Source organism: Podarcis tiliguerta (genome assembly GCF_965153285.1).
Source record: "Podarcis tiliguerta genome assembly, chromosome: 2".
In the NCBI taxonomy this organism is placed as follows: Eukaryota; Metazoa; Chordata; class Lepidosauria; order Squamata; family Lacertidae; genus Podarcis; species Podarcis tiliguerta.
The window spans coordinates 5,399,802-5,413,639 of record NC_139535.1 but is presented as its reverse complement, the minus strand read 5'-3'; the positions used below and the strand labels follow the sequence as shown (position 1 = coordinate 5,413,639).

At 48.7% G+C, this 13,838-nt stretch overlaps 1 protein-coding gene and 1 long non-coding RNA gene across 5 annotated transcripts in view; both read right to left on the bottom strand.

Annotated features, from left to right (window-relative positions):
- The window catches only part of LOC310670616 (class I histocompatibility antigen, F10 alpha chain-like), a 90,054-nt gene that overhangs the window by 43,347 nt on the left and 32,869 nt on the right, over window positions 1-13,838 (bottom strand). Inside the window, exons 4-7 of one of the 4 annotated variants that reach the window (XM_083426212.1) lie at window positions 10,189-10,464; window positions 4,596-4,883; window positions 3,106-3,189; window positions 1,704-1,730 (exon numbers count right to left, since the gene is read on the bottom strand). In XM_083426212.1, the coding sequence (XP_083282338.1) occupies window positions 1,704-1,730; window positions 3,106-3,189; window positions 4,596-4,883; window positions 10,189-10,464 (675 nt within the window). The other 3 variants (XM_083426213.1, XM_083426214.1, XM_083426216.1) reach the window with 3 other exon arrangements.
- Window positions 386-1,083, bottom strand: LOC310671019. Its single transcript, XR_014507674.1, has 2 exons — window positions 1,042-1,083; window positions 386-575 (listed from the first exon to the last, which is right to left on the bottom strand). It is a non-coding gene; the product is annotated as an uncharacterized lncRNA (long non-coding RNA).

Sequence of the window (13,838 nt, the reverse complement as noted above, 5' to 3'; positions counted from 1 at the left end):
TTTCAGCTTCAACTCCTGAGCACCTAAGCATCCCTCCTCCCTGCCAACCATCCCTCCCTGCCAGCTCCTTCACTTCCTCACACAGAAGGTGGATTGAAAACACTCAGCCAGAGCAGTTAGGCTGCTTTTGCACATTCCATGACATTACATCCGTTTAGCCAAATGCTGGGCAGCCCAAGAGGCAGGTCGGCAGTAACAATTTAGCTTATTTCACCCATAATACCCCTAAAGCAGTTCTCAAATGTTGCTTTTCCTTCAATTTGGATGGAAAGTGAGTGATACAAGATTGGGGAAAGGCTTGTGGTGGAAACCACAGCAACAAAGAACCAAGAGAAACCATCAAAATCACTGCTCTCCCCATCCCTTTTGGCAAAATTGGCCAAAATCCATCAGAAAAACATGTTTATCCTCAAATTCAAGTTACAGATGGAGTCAGAATGGATGGGTGAGAGCCAGGATTAAGAAACATCATAAACAGCATTAAAGGACAGGAGGGGCTCTGAGCCTCTGCAATTCGCAGCCAAACTTGGGCAGACTCCTTCTGGTCTCATCTCACACACCAGGCTGGTATGAAACTGCAGAAATAAACAACAGGAGTGTTTAAAAGTTAAGCCAACATCATGGTGTGGGGGCATCAGCATTACAGAGCTAGTGGGAACCCAAAGGACATCTAGTCCAGCCTCCCAAAAAAAGGCACCATCCCTCATCATGTCAAATCAGACCTAAGAGATGCTAGGAGTGTCACCAAAATGGGCCTGCAGAGGGCAGCTCAAGCAAGTGAGCCAAGCTGCACACTTTGGGGGAATACCAGGAGGACACAAAGCAGTCCTACCAGAAGGAAAAATCTCTTCCAGAACCCAAAATGTGACTCCCTCTTATTGAGATCCTGGGGAGAACCCATTTGTCAGATGGAGGGGATCCTCTGTGGAGCTCAGATGGACAGACAGAACAGAACAGAAGCTTTTCCCCATTTGGGAATGTTCCCCACGGAGTCTTCTGCAAGACCCCCCCCCCTTTGCCCCCACCTGCACCTCCACTTACCCTTGGTGGAGCTGTCGGACCCCTGCAAAAGGGAGGAAACACAGGAATCAGGATCCCAGGGAGCAAGACCCCCCCCCTCAGCCCTTCTCCTCCCTCCTTCCAACCCCATCCCAAATCAGTCTCAATCTGGGGAGGGGCCTAAGAAGAGTTCACGGACAGGTAGCCCAGAGGCAAGGGGGCTCAAGGGCAGCGCTGGAGGGAGAAGTAGGGGCTGGAGGGCAAAGAGAGATGGGCACAGCCTGGCATGGAGGCAGCGGGGGACTAGAGCGGGGGTGGGGGCAATCTGGGCAGGAAGGCAGAAGGGGTGGGGGAGAACAGTGGTGGGTTCCTGACATCCACAGACTAGAGCTAACCAACCAATTCTTTAGCTTCAGGTTCTAGTAGATTAAACCCCCCGAGATCCCTCTCTCCCCGCACCCTCGGCTCTTCCTCCTGCTCCTTCTTAGAGCCCCTCCCTCAGCCGACAGTCTCTCTGCAGCCTTTTCCTGGCCCTGAGGGACCCCTTGCTGTCCACAGACAGGCTGAGCAGACAGGCTGAAGCTTTCCATCAGGGTCTTGGGCTTAAGGACTAGGCCACCACCAGGTTTCGTTTGGTCTGTTTGTAACGTGTTCCTGATCCATATTGGGGGGAAATAGACAGAGAGAGGGGAGGAGTCACTCACTTGGGGTTTCTTCGTAGGCTGATTTCCCTGTGAAGACAAAAGCAGAAGGTCAGAACTGGAAGGGACCTCCAGAGGCCACACAATTCCATTTCGACAATCTGGCTCTCAGATGCTGAAACCTTCCCAGCAGATGCTCCTCTTGTCTCTTCCAAACATCTCCAAGGAAGGTGAGCCCAGAAGGGGAGCATTTCAAGGAACTCATGTTACAAAGACGTAGAAAAAATTGAGGAAATTAAATAAAAAACCAACAACATCGGAACCAGGCAGTGGACAAATTCCAAGAGAGTGGAAGGAAATATTATCCAATCCCTTCACTTATTCCTTTTCAAATTATTATTTCACTCCTAAAGGTAAAGATGAAGGTATCCCTGACCATTAGGTCCAGTCGTGACCGACTCTGGGGTTGCGGCGCTCATCTCGCTCTATGGGCCGAGGGAGCTGGCATACAGCTTCCGGGTCATGTGGCCAGCATGACTAAGCCACTTCTGGTGAACCAGAGCAGCGCACGGAAACGCCGTTTACCTTCCCGCCAGAGTGGTACCTATTTATCTACTTGCACTTTGATGTGCTTTTGAACTGCTAGGTTGGCAGGAGCAGGGACCAAGCAATGGGAGCTCACCCCGTCACGGGGATTCGAACCGCTGACCTTCTGATCAGCAAGTCCTAGGCTCTGTGGTTTAACCCACAGCGCCACCCGCGTCATTCCTAGCAAACCCCTAATCCTCAAATTTGCCCAGAGAGGGTGGGGGGAAGAGATAAGGAACTTTAACAGTACAATTCTAGGCAAGTCTACTCAGAGGAATGTCCTATTCAGTTCAATACAGCATCCTCCCAGATCAACATTTATTTATTCATTTACTGAAGATGACAAGGCGGTTTACAACATAAAAATACAAAATGAGAGCACAAAATACATAATAAAGCAAAAACAAACCAGTAACTTCCCTCCCACAAACACATTTAAAAGGCCAAAGGCCTGGTTGGAGAGAAACGTTTTTGCCTGGCACCTAAAGATTTGTAAATAAGGCTCCCTGCTAAGTGTGCACAGGACTGACAGGACTGAAGGCTTAGGATGGATTAAAACGTCAGGTGGGAAGTGAACCTCCAGAGCACAGAGTGAGCGCAAAGCAATGACCAACAGGAGTTTTGGTTCATGTTCAGAGACTGTTTTATGGGGAGGGTCTCTGTAGGGATACAAGGGGCAGTTGCCAGGAAGCTCCACCAGCACATTCCCAGTTGGAGGCCAAGACAGAAGGACACAGGAGAGGCAGCAAAGACATCCAGGGTTTACTTACTGTGGATGAAGAAGAAGATGATCCCAAAGATCCCAGAGACCAGCAGGATAGCAGCCACAACACCCACAATGAGCCCCAGGTTGACTAAAAGAAGACAAGAGACTTACTGCGGATGAAGAAGATGATCCCAGAGACCAGCAGGATGGCCACCATGACACCCAGAATGGCTCCCACAATGAGCCCCAGGTTGACTGAAAGGAGACAAGAGACATTTTTGGTGGCAGCAGCTCCCCAAGGCCTCAAGCAGGAGATTGGAGTGGAGGTGCTGAGCTATCAGCCCAGGAGGATTTTACGTGTGCAAAGCAGGCCCTCTCTCTCTCCTGACAGGCCAGGGTCCTCTCTGTAGTGGCCCCAATACAAGGGAGATTTTTTCCACCAGAATCCAGCATTAGAGGTTTTCAAAATAATCAATTCATTTAAGGAAGACAGTTGACAGGCACACCTGTTTCATCACAGACTCCAGACTTAAAAGCAGGTCTCGTCCTGCTCAGGCGCTTCAGCCTTCTCTGTCCGGACCCTGAGAGGAAGGGATTCCCTCCCCTCTGAGACCCCCCAGAGCCCAGCATTACAGGCCTTCAGGGAAGACACAAACCCTTAGGAAGAAGCATCTTGTGTAGGGTTGCCATATGTCCAGTTTTTCCTGGACACGCCCTCTTTTTCAGACTTCAAATGTCTGTCTACACAAATTCTTAAAATGAGGCAAAATGTCCAGGTTTTTTTGTCTGGGTGGAATCTCTGAAGTCCGTAGCGCTGGTGAGTGAGCCCTGGTCCCCTCTACCCTCCCTGTGTGAGTCTTTGGCTCAAGGGCCGCTTCCATAATCCTCGCTTGCCTGCCTGTGAGGAGAGTCTGGGGTGGGGGTGGGGATGTGCGTTCATGTGCTCCTGCTGGGGAAAAGGGAGTCTTGCTCTTAAACATTCTGCTTTGGTTCCTGCAGGCACAGCTTCCCTGGCGCTGTGTGAGAGACGAGGGTTGTTATTAAAAAACCCTTCTTGCTCTTCCCAGCGGTGTGAGGGTGTTTGGGCTAAGTGGAGATGAGTATCAGTTTTTCTAGCTGGACCTGAGCGTGAGGAGGAGCGAGTGAGAATCTTTTTCACTGTGAAGTACAGTCAGTCTGGGACTCCCTCTTTTAAGTTCACTGCCCCTTTTTCAGTCACAGGGAGCGTGAGTAAGTCAGCCATGTGGAAGAGGTCGTTTGATTTTGAAGAAATAACACATCTAGCCACATTCTGTGACATCACAACTAAATGGGCTTAAAGACAAAAAGGTGACAGCCAGTTTTTACCTATGTCATCCAATTTGAGTTCAAGGCCTATGAGACACTTGCCAGAAAAGGCTGCATCTCTGCTGAAATCTACAGATTCTGATTCAGTTGCTTCCCTCCAGAGCAGCCTTTCTCAACCTGTGGATCCGCAGATGTTGTTGAACTACAACTCCCATCACCCCTAGCTAGCAAGGCCAGAGCTCAGGGATGATGGGAGTTGTAGTCCAACATCATCTGGGGACCCACAGGTTGAGAACCGCTGCTCTAGAGACATAGACAGGATCCAGCTGGGGTTCCCCACCCCTTCCCCTCCTGTTTGTCTGTCTGTCTCTCACCAGGCTCCTTCTCCCAGGCCACGTCCAGAGGCTTCTCCAGGCTGTCATGCTCCACGCGGCACCGGAAGCGCTCCCTCTCCTCGGGGTCGATCTGGACACTGAGCCAGAGATAGTAGGTCCCGTCCGAGTTGGGGGCAACCAATCCTCGGAGGGTGCCCTCCTGCCAGACCTCCCCGTCCTTCACCCAGTTGGCCTCAATCTCCTTGGGGTAGAAGCCGTGGACTTGGCAGACGAGGGTCTCCAGGCCGTCATAGTCTGCCTTCCTGGTCACCTTCACCACCGGAGCCTCTGCAAAAAGGGGTTAACAGAGAGACATCCACAACAGGAGCATTAATGAATCCTGTATTTTTTAAGAGCAGAGGAGCAGGGACCAAAGGGGCAACCTAGTCAGAATCTCCTCACATCTCCAGAAATTAAAAAGAACTAAGTATAAATGGGATTCCTCAACCTGCCTTGGCATCTTCCCCAGTCAGTGTCTATGGTGGAACTGTTTTTAGATGTTTTATCCTTTGCTTGCCAAAGCAGACTCCTTTGGGAGGGAGGATTAGGCACAAATTAATTTATCATCTTAAAAAGCTCTAACACAACTTGTGGTTCCAAGACAGTCCCAGGGAGCTGCCTCTAGGCTGAGGGGGCAAATTTCACCAGGTCCCTGATGGTGGGCTTCATTCAGATCCTTCCAAGTTGCAAGTCACGAACTGAGGGCAGCTGAGGCTGATCCTGGTTCCTCTCTAGAGGGGGAAGAAATGCTGGACTCGCTGCTCTCCAGGACTTTTCAGCCCAATAGTTAGTGAGCAAAGCCAACAGCCCTGGGAAAGACAGAGCTCCTTTCTAGTTCTCCCGCCTGCCCTGAAAGGGTCCCTTGAGGTTGGAAAGGGCCCATCTCCCTTCTCCACGGCAGCCTCCCCTGGAGTGGAAAGGGCAGACCAGGAGGCCCAGTAAGCCAGCAACTTACGCACATTTAACTTGCGCACATACAGCTTTACGCACTTGCCAAAAATATTCCAAAAACCAAAAAGAGGAGGCGGGCGTCTGGGGAAGAAGGACTTTGGCAACCCAACCGCCCTTGAATCCAATGTGTTTTGACTATACACCATTTTGGCTTGAGGCACGATTCACAGAATGTAGCCCTTGTTCAAAAACTGGCTCCCTGGGCAGCTCTTGTCTGAAGGGGCTGTTCCAGGATCCCACCCACTTTGCAGTGCCTGGACTGGTTAACACGGGTCTGGGAGGGGATGTGACTCTGCTAGGGGGAGCAGGAAAGAAGGAAGGTCAAGCCCTTTCCCCATAGAAACCCAAAACAAGACCTCCCCACCCCACCCACCTGACCTCAGCAGAACCTCCGTCCCAAAGAGGATGATTCCCAGCCTCCTTTGCACATTGTAACCCTTGAAAACGCTTCAATGTGGCTTTTGAGGTGAAATCCTCAACCTCAACAAACATGCTCAGTGTCTCTGGGGTGAATTATCACCAGGCCCCATAGATGAATTTGCTCAGATCTCTCTAAGCACGGCTAATATGTATGTGTCATTCCTCAAAAAGGAAGGGTGCTAGAATTATTACATTTTGAATTCCCGTATTTTTGGCTCTATAGGACGTACTTTTCCCCCTCCAAAAATTGAGGGGAAATGTGTGTGCGTCTTGTGGAGCGAATGCAGGCTCCTTGGCTTCAGCGATAGGGTCTCAGCCTACGTACCAGATGGAGCTGGTACACAGCTGCCCTGGACACGGATTTAACCTGTGCCTCCATGGACAGCTGTGAGTCCAAAATGACTCCCAGACTGCACACCTGGTCCTTCAGGGGCACAGTTACCCCATTCAGGACCAGGGAATCCTCCACACCTGCCCGCCTCCTGTCCCCCAGAAACAGTATTTCTGTCTTGTCAGGATTCAATCTCAATCTGTTTGCCGCCATCCATCCTCCAACCGCCTCCAGACACTCACACAGGACCGTCACCGCCTTCACTGGTTCTGATTTGAAAGAGAGGTAGAGCTGGGTATCATCCGCATACTGATGAACACCCAGCCCAAACCTCCTGATGATCTCTCCCAGCGGCTGCATATAGATGTTAAAAAGCATGGGGGAGAGGACAGAACCCTGAGGCACCCCACAAGTGAGAGCCCAGGGGTCTGAACACTCATCCCCCACCACAACCTTCTGAACACGGCCCAGGAGGAAGGAGCGGAACCACTGTATGACAGTACCCCCGGCTCCCAGCCCCTCAAGACGGTCCAGAAGGATGTTATGGTCGATGGTATCAAACGCCGCTGAGAGATCCAGCAGAACTAGGAAACAGCTCTCACCTTTGTCCCTAGCCCGCCGGAGATCATCAACCAGTGCGACCAAGGCAGTTTCAGTCCCGTGATGAGGTCTGAATCCTGACTGGAAGGGATCCAAATGGTCCGCTTCTTCCAGGCGTACCTGGAGTTGTTCAGCCACCACTCGCTCAATCACCTTGCCCAAGAATGGAAGATTTGAGACTGGGCGATAGTTGGCCATCGTGGCCGCATCTAAAGATGGTTTTTTAAGAAGCGGTTTAATAACCGCCTCTTTCAGCAGGTCTGGGAAGACTCCCTCACGGAGGGAAGCATTCACCACCCCACGAAGCCCATCGCCCAGCCCTTCCCAGCTAGCTTTTATAAGCCAGGATGGGCAAGGATCAAGGAGACAGGTGGTTGGTTTCACTCGTCCAAGCAGCCTGTTCACATCCTCGGAGGTAACAGATTGGAATTGATCCCACGCAATTTGACTAGACAGGACTCTAGCACTCTCCCGCCCCGGCCCTGCTCCCACGGTGGCATCTACCTCTTCCCGAATCTGAGCGACTTTATCTGCAAAAAACTTTGCAAAATCATTGCAGGAGATCATGTGGCCCGTACTGGGCCCCGATGTAGCAGGTGGTTCCGCTAGATTGCGGACCACCTGAAAAAGTCTCCTGCTGCTGTTTTCTGCAGATGCAATAGAGGCGGTGAAAAAAGTCTTCTTCGCCGTCGCTACTGCCACTTGGTAGGCTCGACATTGAGCTCTAACCTGTGTCCGGTCAGCTTCAGAATGGGTCCTCCGCCACCGGCGCTCTAGCCGTCTCAACGATTGTTTCATTGCCCTCAGATCCGTGGAAAACCACGGGGCTGTCCGGACTCCATGCAATCGGAGAGGGCGCTTCGGAGCCAAACAGTCAATAGCCCTGGTTAACTCCACATTCCAGCGGGCCACCAGGGAATCAGCTGAAAGGCCATCAACATGGGATAAAGCATCCCCTACCACTCTCTGGAAACCATTTGGATCCATTAAGTGGCGGGGGCGGACCATCCAAATCGGTCCCACCTCCCTGCAGAGGGGAAGGGTCGTGGAGAAGTCAAGTTGCACCAGGAAGTGGTCTGACCATGGCACTTCTTTTGTTTCGCTTTTACTTAGTGTCAGATCACCAACATCCATTGAGGTAAACACCAGGTCCAAGGCATGTCCGCGGCTATGGGTTGGGCCCACTAATATTCATATTAGCAAAGCTAATAAGAGACAGGAAGAAAGCCAGTCAAAACACTTGATCATTTGATTGGCACCTGTGCCAGATTCCTGAAGGCAAAAGAGTGGACTGTACCATTTCAAGGCATGGGATTGAATGTTCCCCATAGGAAAAAGTACTATTCCTCAGAAATAAAAAAATATAAGAAAGTAGAAGAGGGAATTCCCATACTCTCTCACTATGTGCAGGTTTTCTGCTTCTAGGCCACGAGGGGCTAACCTACAGACTTAGTGAGGGGGCTGCATCCATATTTTATGGGCTCCCCACACATTTTCTATTTTTAAAAAAGGTTATTTAATTTAGTTTTAAAGACTTTCCCCATAGGTATGCAGGGGGAGACGGGGCACATTGATGCACCAACCACATTTCAATATCGACAAACGTTATTCGTGTTGTGACATCACTAAAACATGTCTATACATGTGTGAGTATGCTAGTTGCGACCACGCGGCCCGCCAGTTCTCCACTGGCATTTGACGAGAGGTGTGTTTTTAGAGCGGCCAACTAAAAAATTATGTGAAGTACTATTTTATTGTTGTTAGCCGCCCTGAGCCCGGCGTCGGCTGGGGAGGGCAGGATATAAATACAAATTATTATTATTATTATTATTATTATTATGTGTAAAAGTGTTCCAATGTTGTTTTTCGTCATTTAGTTAAGATTTTAAAATACCAAAGGTAAATTATCCCACTCAGTAATCAGGATTACACGTGATTTTAAAATAAGTTCAGTGGCTTTATTAATAATTGTTAGTTTTCTGAAAATGTCCGGTGGGGAGCTTTGATACACTAAGACATGGGGCCCCACCATTGTACAATAGTGCCCAAATATACAAGTTTGCATGAAATCTCTAAACTGATTTCCTACTCGTGAAATGTGAAAAACAAACAAACTGTTGTTTACTACATAGCCAAAGTCATTTCTAAATATAAAATGACAGATTATCAAGTGTCTAATCTCAGGAAATATCCAGCGTCTTGTATGTTTGTCTTCCCCATTGTAGAAGATAAGGCAAGCACTGATTTCAAGGATGCTGTTTTGCAGTTGCCAAAACCAAATTTCTCAAAGGGCACATCTCGACCATCATCTCTTTATACTTTTTCTTTTGACTTCCGTGGATATAATGTGCAAAAGAAACTAAATGTTAAGGAAATATATTATTTTTTCTAAGCATATTTTTTGACTACCTAATGTGAGTTCCTATACTTTTAAAACTTTTTCCAAAGTTTTTCTTTAAATGGATAGGTGTTTGAGGAAAGATTAATACAAGTTTTGATGTTTTGTTAAGAAAACCTGCCATAAAGTCTATGACATGTGTGAAACTGTGTTAGTTTTGATACGTAATTTAGGTTTTTAAGTAACAAATTGTAAGGCTGATTATGAGTTCTCATAATAAAAATTGTTTTGTTCATTACATTTTTGTAAATAATTACCATTCTCACACAATTTACTCTTTGTATCAAAGTGCCCCATCCACTGTATCAAAGTGCCCCGTAGTTGGGGCAGAATGATACAAAACCCATTTTTTTTACTCAAGTCATTATATTATCATTATCTTCTAACCTTAATGGTTCTTTTGATTGCTATTATAATATTGATTAGTTATGCCATGCATAAAGCAATTTTTTTATTATTTGACTCATTTTGGTACATAAAATATGAGAGTGGATTTTTCTGCATCAATCTGCCCTACTTTCCCCTGCCCAAGTGTAAAGGCAAAAGGTTTTTCTGTATCCCGCCTCAAATCTGTCCATTTCAATTTTATTTTTTTACTGAATTTAAAATGCATTTTGCTTTCCTGGCCCCTTCCCTGCTGTTTCTTTGTGCCCCCTCCCCCATTTGTTTTTTGCCAAAGGGGCATGGGGGGCTGTTTTTAAGCATCTCCTCTCCCCCATTGTAGTCTGAAGTGACCCCTTTCCTCCTCCCAGAGGCCCAAACTTATTTCTGCCTCCCCCACCAAGAAAAGTGTTTGCTGTTTGGTCCAGAAAGGGAGACTGTTGGGGGGGGGGAAGGGGAGCTTGTAGGGAAACTGCCCCACTGAGCCCCCCTCCCCACTGCCCCCCTCTTACCTGTTCTCAGCAGAATCTCCTTCCCGTACTCCAGGTATCTCTGCAGCCACTCAATGCAAAACTCCTCCAGGTAGCGCTTATTGCCCTGGTTCAGGGCCATGTTAGCATCCCACTTCCTCTTGCTCGCTTGGGCCTCCGTCTGGGCTGCCGTCCAGGTGAGGGTCTCCTTGTCGAAGGCAATGAAGTCTCTCCCATCATAGCTGTATTGATCATACCCTCCTTTGCGCCCGTCTGAACTCAGCTCACAGCCGTACATGTTCTGAAAGGTGTGGATCCCTGGAAGGACCAGAAGAGGCCCAGGAGGTCAAGGGGGGGGGGGGTCAGAGCAGCCCCTCCCCCATCAGCAAAGGAGCCCAGGAAAAAGGATTTATTTCCCTCAGACTCAGGAAGAGGCAGCAGTCAGAGGGGAGAAAAAGCATCCAGCATTGTATCTTTTTGAAGGCTCACTGAGGCAAACACTACAATCCTGAGCCTATGAAGCCCCCCTTTAATTGCCCCCCTCTCTCATCGCCTCTCCCCCCCTCCAATTCCTAGTGGATTCTCCCAACTCCCTGGAGGCGGGGGAGGGGTGGGGAGCATCCCTTGCAGGTTGGAGGTCACAGCCTGTCCGTCTTTCCCCCCAGCTCTGCTCCTCTGGATCTTGCCCCTCTGGGAGGGACGCCTCAGCTGCCCCCTGTCCCCCCCCCCCCGCCTAGAAAGAGGAAAGGGGCAACATGGAAGAGGGACGCCCACACACTGGGGGCCCTTTCAAGAGAAGAGGTCTCCTCTTCCCCTCCATCTCTCTCCCCTCAGCTTCTCCATATCAAGGACCTTTTCCCTAAAAGGAGGAAAGTCATGGAAGGGCCTTTGGAAAAAGAAGTTTCCTCATAGCCTGGGCGGGAAAGGGAAGCCGCAAGGGGGGTTTGCCCCACTTCAAAATGGCCCCCTTCTCAGCAGAAGCCAGGCTGCCCTTGTCAAAGATGGCGGGTCTCTGCACCCTCCTGCCCACCCCAGGGGGCTACCACCAAATCTTCAAAACAACAACAACATTAAAAAAAGGTATCCCCCCAAATTTCATTTTAGTTCTGTTGTCTTCTGAATGAATCATTTTGTAGTCCCATAATCCTTAAATGGAACAGATCATTTTGATTCTCCCATTAGATGTTACATAGATTTGTCTTTGCATATTTACTTGAAGGTAAGTCACACTGAGTGGGGTTGGACTTACTACCAAGTAAACATGCAGAGGATCGGGTAGTTACAATCGTGAAATAAAATAAAATAAAATCTGTTTGTGATCCTGGCTGCCCATTTCTGAACTCTCTTGTTGAGGGACTCTTTCCTGGCAGTCAGTTCCATGGGGTAAGGCAGGTTTTTAAGAAGAGCAACTGCCGGGTGTGGGGGCCCCGTTCTCTATCAGCCCCCCAGCAGGTGGAGAGAGCAGTCCAGACAACCTGATGGATTCTGAAAGGCTCCCAGGAGAAAGGGGGGCTGACAGCCAGCATCCCTGTGGGAACCCCCATCTCCCTGTGGAATAGGGAATAGGGACACCATTCTTCCTTTCTGTCGCCTCCAGCACTGCAGACCCCGGCCGCCCCCCACCCCCATTTCACCAGGGCAGTGGGGAGGATGAGGAGGCAGAGGGAAGAAGTTTCATGGGGGGGACGACTCATAGCTGTGCTTATTCTGGGGTCATGATTGCAGCAGACTTGGGGGGGGCATATTGGCACCTCAATAATGCAGCTACAATAAACTTGCTGCCTGGGACAGGTATTAAGGCACATGATCAGGTTGTATACTATCTTGATACAGTTTTGTGGGAAATACATATTGTAAATACTCTAATAAAACCTTCAATCGATTGATAATAAAAGAAGAGCTGGTTTACATTAGCTAGTTGATGTCCACCTAATAAATCCTTCATCAAAGAGGGCATGATCCTTATATCTGCTACTTGTCATGCTGCACCTCCAGTGTCCCATTTTACAGATCCACAACATGTTAATGCTCGTGGCTTTTAAATGTGCTCTTCAATTTCAGTATCTGAAGGATTGATCTGGTGTTTTCACTTGGCAGGTGGCATCACACAGGACTCAATGAGACCCCTGGCAGGGCCCACGGGTGCTGAGGACCCCAGCCCTGTCTCCTCTAGGCCAGCCAGCAGGGTCAGCAGACAGCCATTTTGATTTCCGACAACAAAACCATGGAGAGAAGCTACGTCCGGCACCCCAAGGCAGGATGGGAAATGGCAATGGTTGCTCCTGGCCATGCACAGAGTTCTGCTGCTCTTATTAGAGGTTACCGCCCACACACTTCCGCTGCACTTTTCTGCTTGTGTGGTGGCACCTCAGTAAAACCACTTCTGACTGTTTGTAGCAGAGTTTTCCCCAGAGGCAGAGGACAAGAACAGGAGTCATACTCAAACTCACAGTCAAGAGCTTCTTTATTGCTTGACTGTCTCACAAGCATGTCTGTTACTATTAGATACAAGCTATTGACATTCCTTCTTTCTCTCTCCAGCACGGTATAATCTCCGTCCAGTAATTAACAATCCTGACACAGCAAAACGCACAGTATCCGCAGCACACATTGTCTTACTTCCAACCTTGTTGTCAATGTGCGTGCTGGCAGTGTGTGTGTGTGCTTTCCTTGTGTGGAAATTGCAGCCTGCAACTTCCTCCCTTTATTTGCACCTCCAGCTGACACCAATCAAGCCTAGAGTGCCACTCTTACACGCTAAAGAAAATTCTGGAACCCTCTTGAAAGCTTCCAGGAACCTTAATCTGTTTCTTAAAGAATGTTTTCCTAACAGCTCTTTGTGCTTCTGGCCAGCCTGAGGGAGCTCAGCAATGGAGGAGAGGCTGTCCCAGGGGACACCAGGCTGCTCTCTCCTTAATTCTGGCTTCCACTTTGGCTCACAGCTGAATTGAGTTGGGGCATATAAAGCCTTGGATGAGAGCAGCCTCTCTCGAAGGAAATCCTGCTTTTCTGGGCTGGATTCAGCATAACACTGTTAGTCTAGCGGGAGCCAGAAGGAACAAGTCTCACTCACACAACTGGGGCTTTCTTCCCATCTCCTTCCCATGTGCTCCCCAAAAATCAGCTTAGGGGGGGTCGGGAGAAGCCCCAGAAAGGGGGAGAAGAAGGGAGATTGCTCCCTCTGGCAAGTAGAAAGATTGTAACAGAACTACGACTTTATAGTCCTCCCTCTAGAACTACTCAACATTAGTAATAATAATAATAATAATAATAATAATAATAATAATAATAATAAATAAATAAATAGTATCTTCTACAGTGCCATGTCCCAAGGTGATATAGTTCTTTTTATGCACTCAAACAATGGTTTGTGGTTGGCCTATGCAAACAACAAACCAAACCACAAACCCCACCAGCTGGTCTGGATATGGAGCTTTTGCTTGGAGGGAAGTTGCTTTGTCTCATTGCTTCTTCAGCATAAATTGCTTTCTCCCTTATTTCTCCCTATTTTACACCTATACCTTAAACACTGTTTTTAAATAGAATCAGACGACATTTCCAGGGCTGTCCGTGGCACCTTTAAAGTGGCCACCTCATTAGTTTGGGATTTTCTGAGCTAAGCAATTGCAAGAAATGATCAGGAAACGAGAGGCACCCCTTGGTGACATTTATGGGGCATTTTCCATGGATAG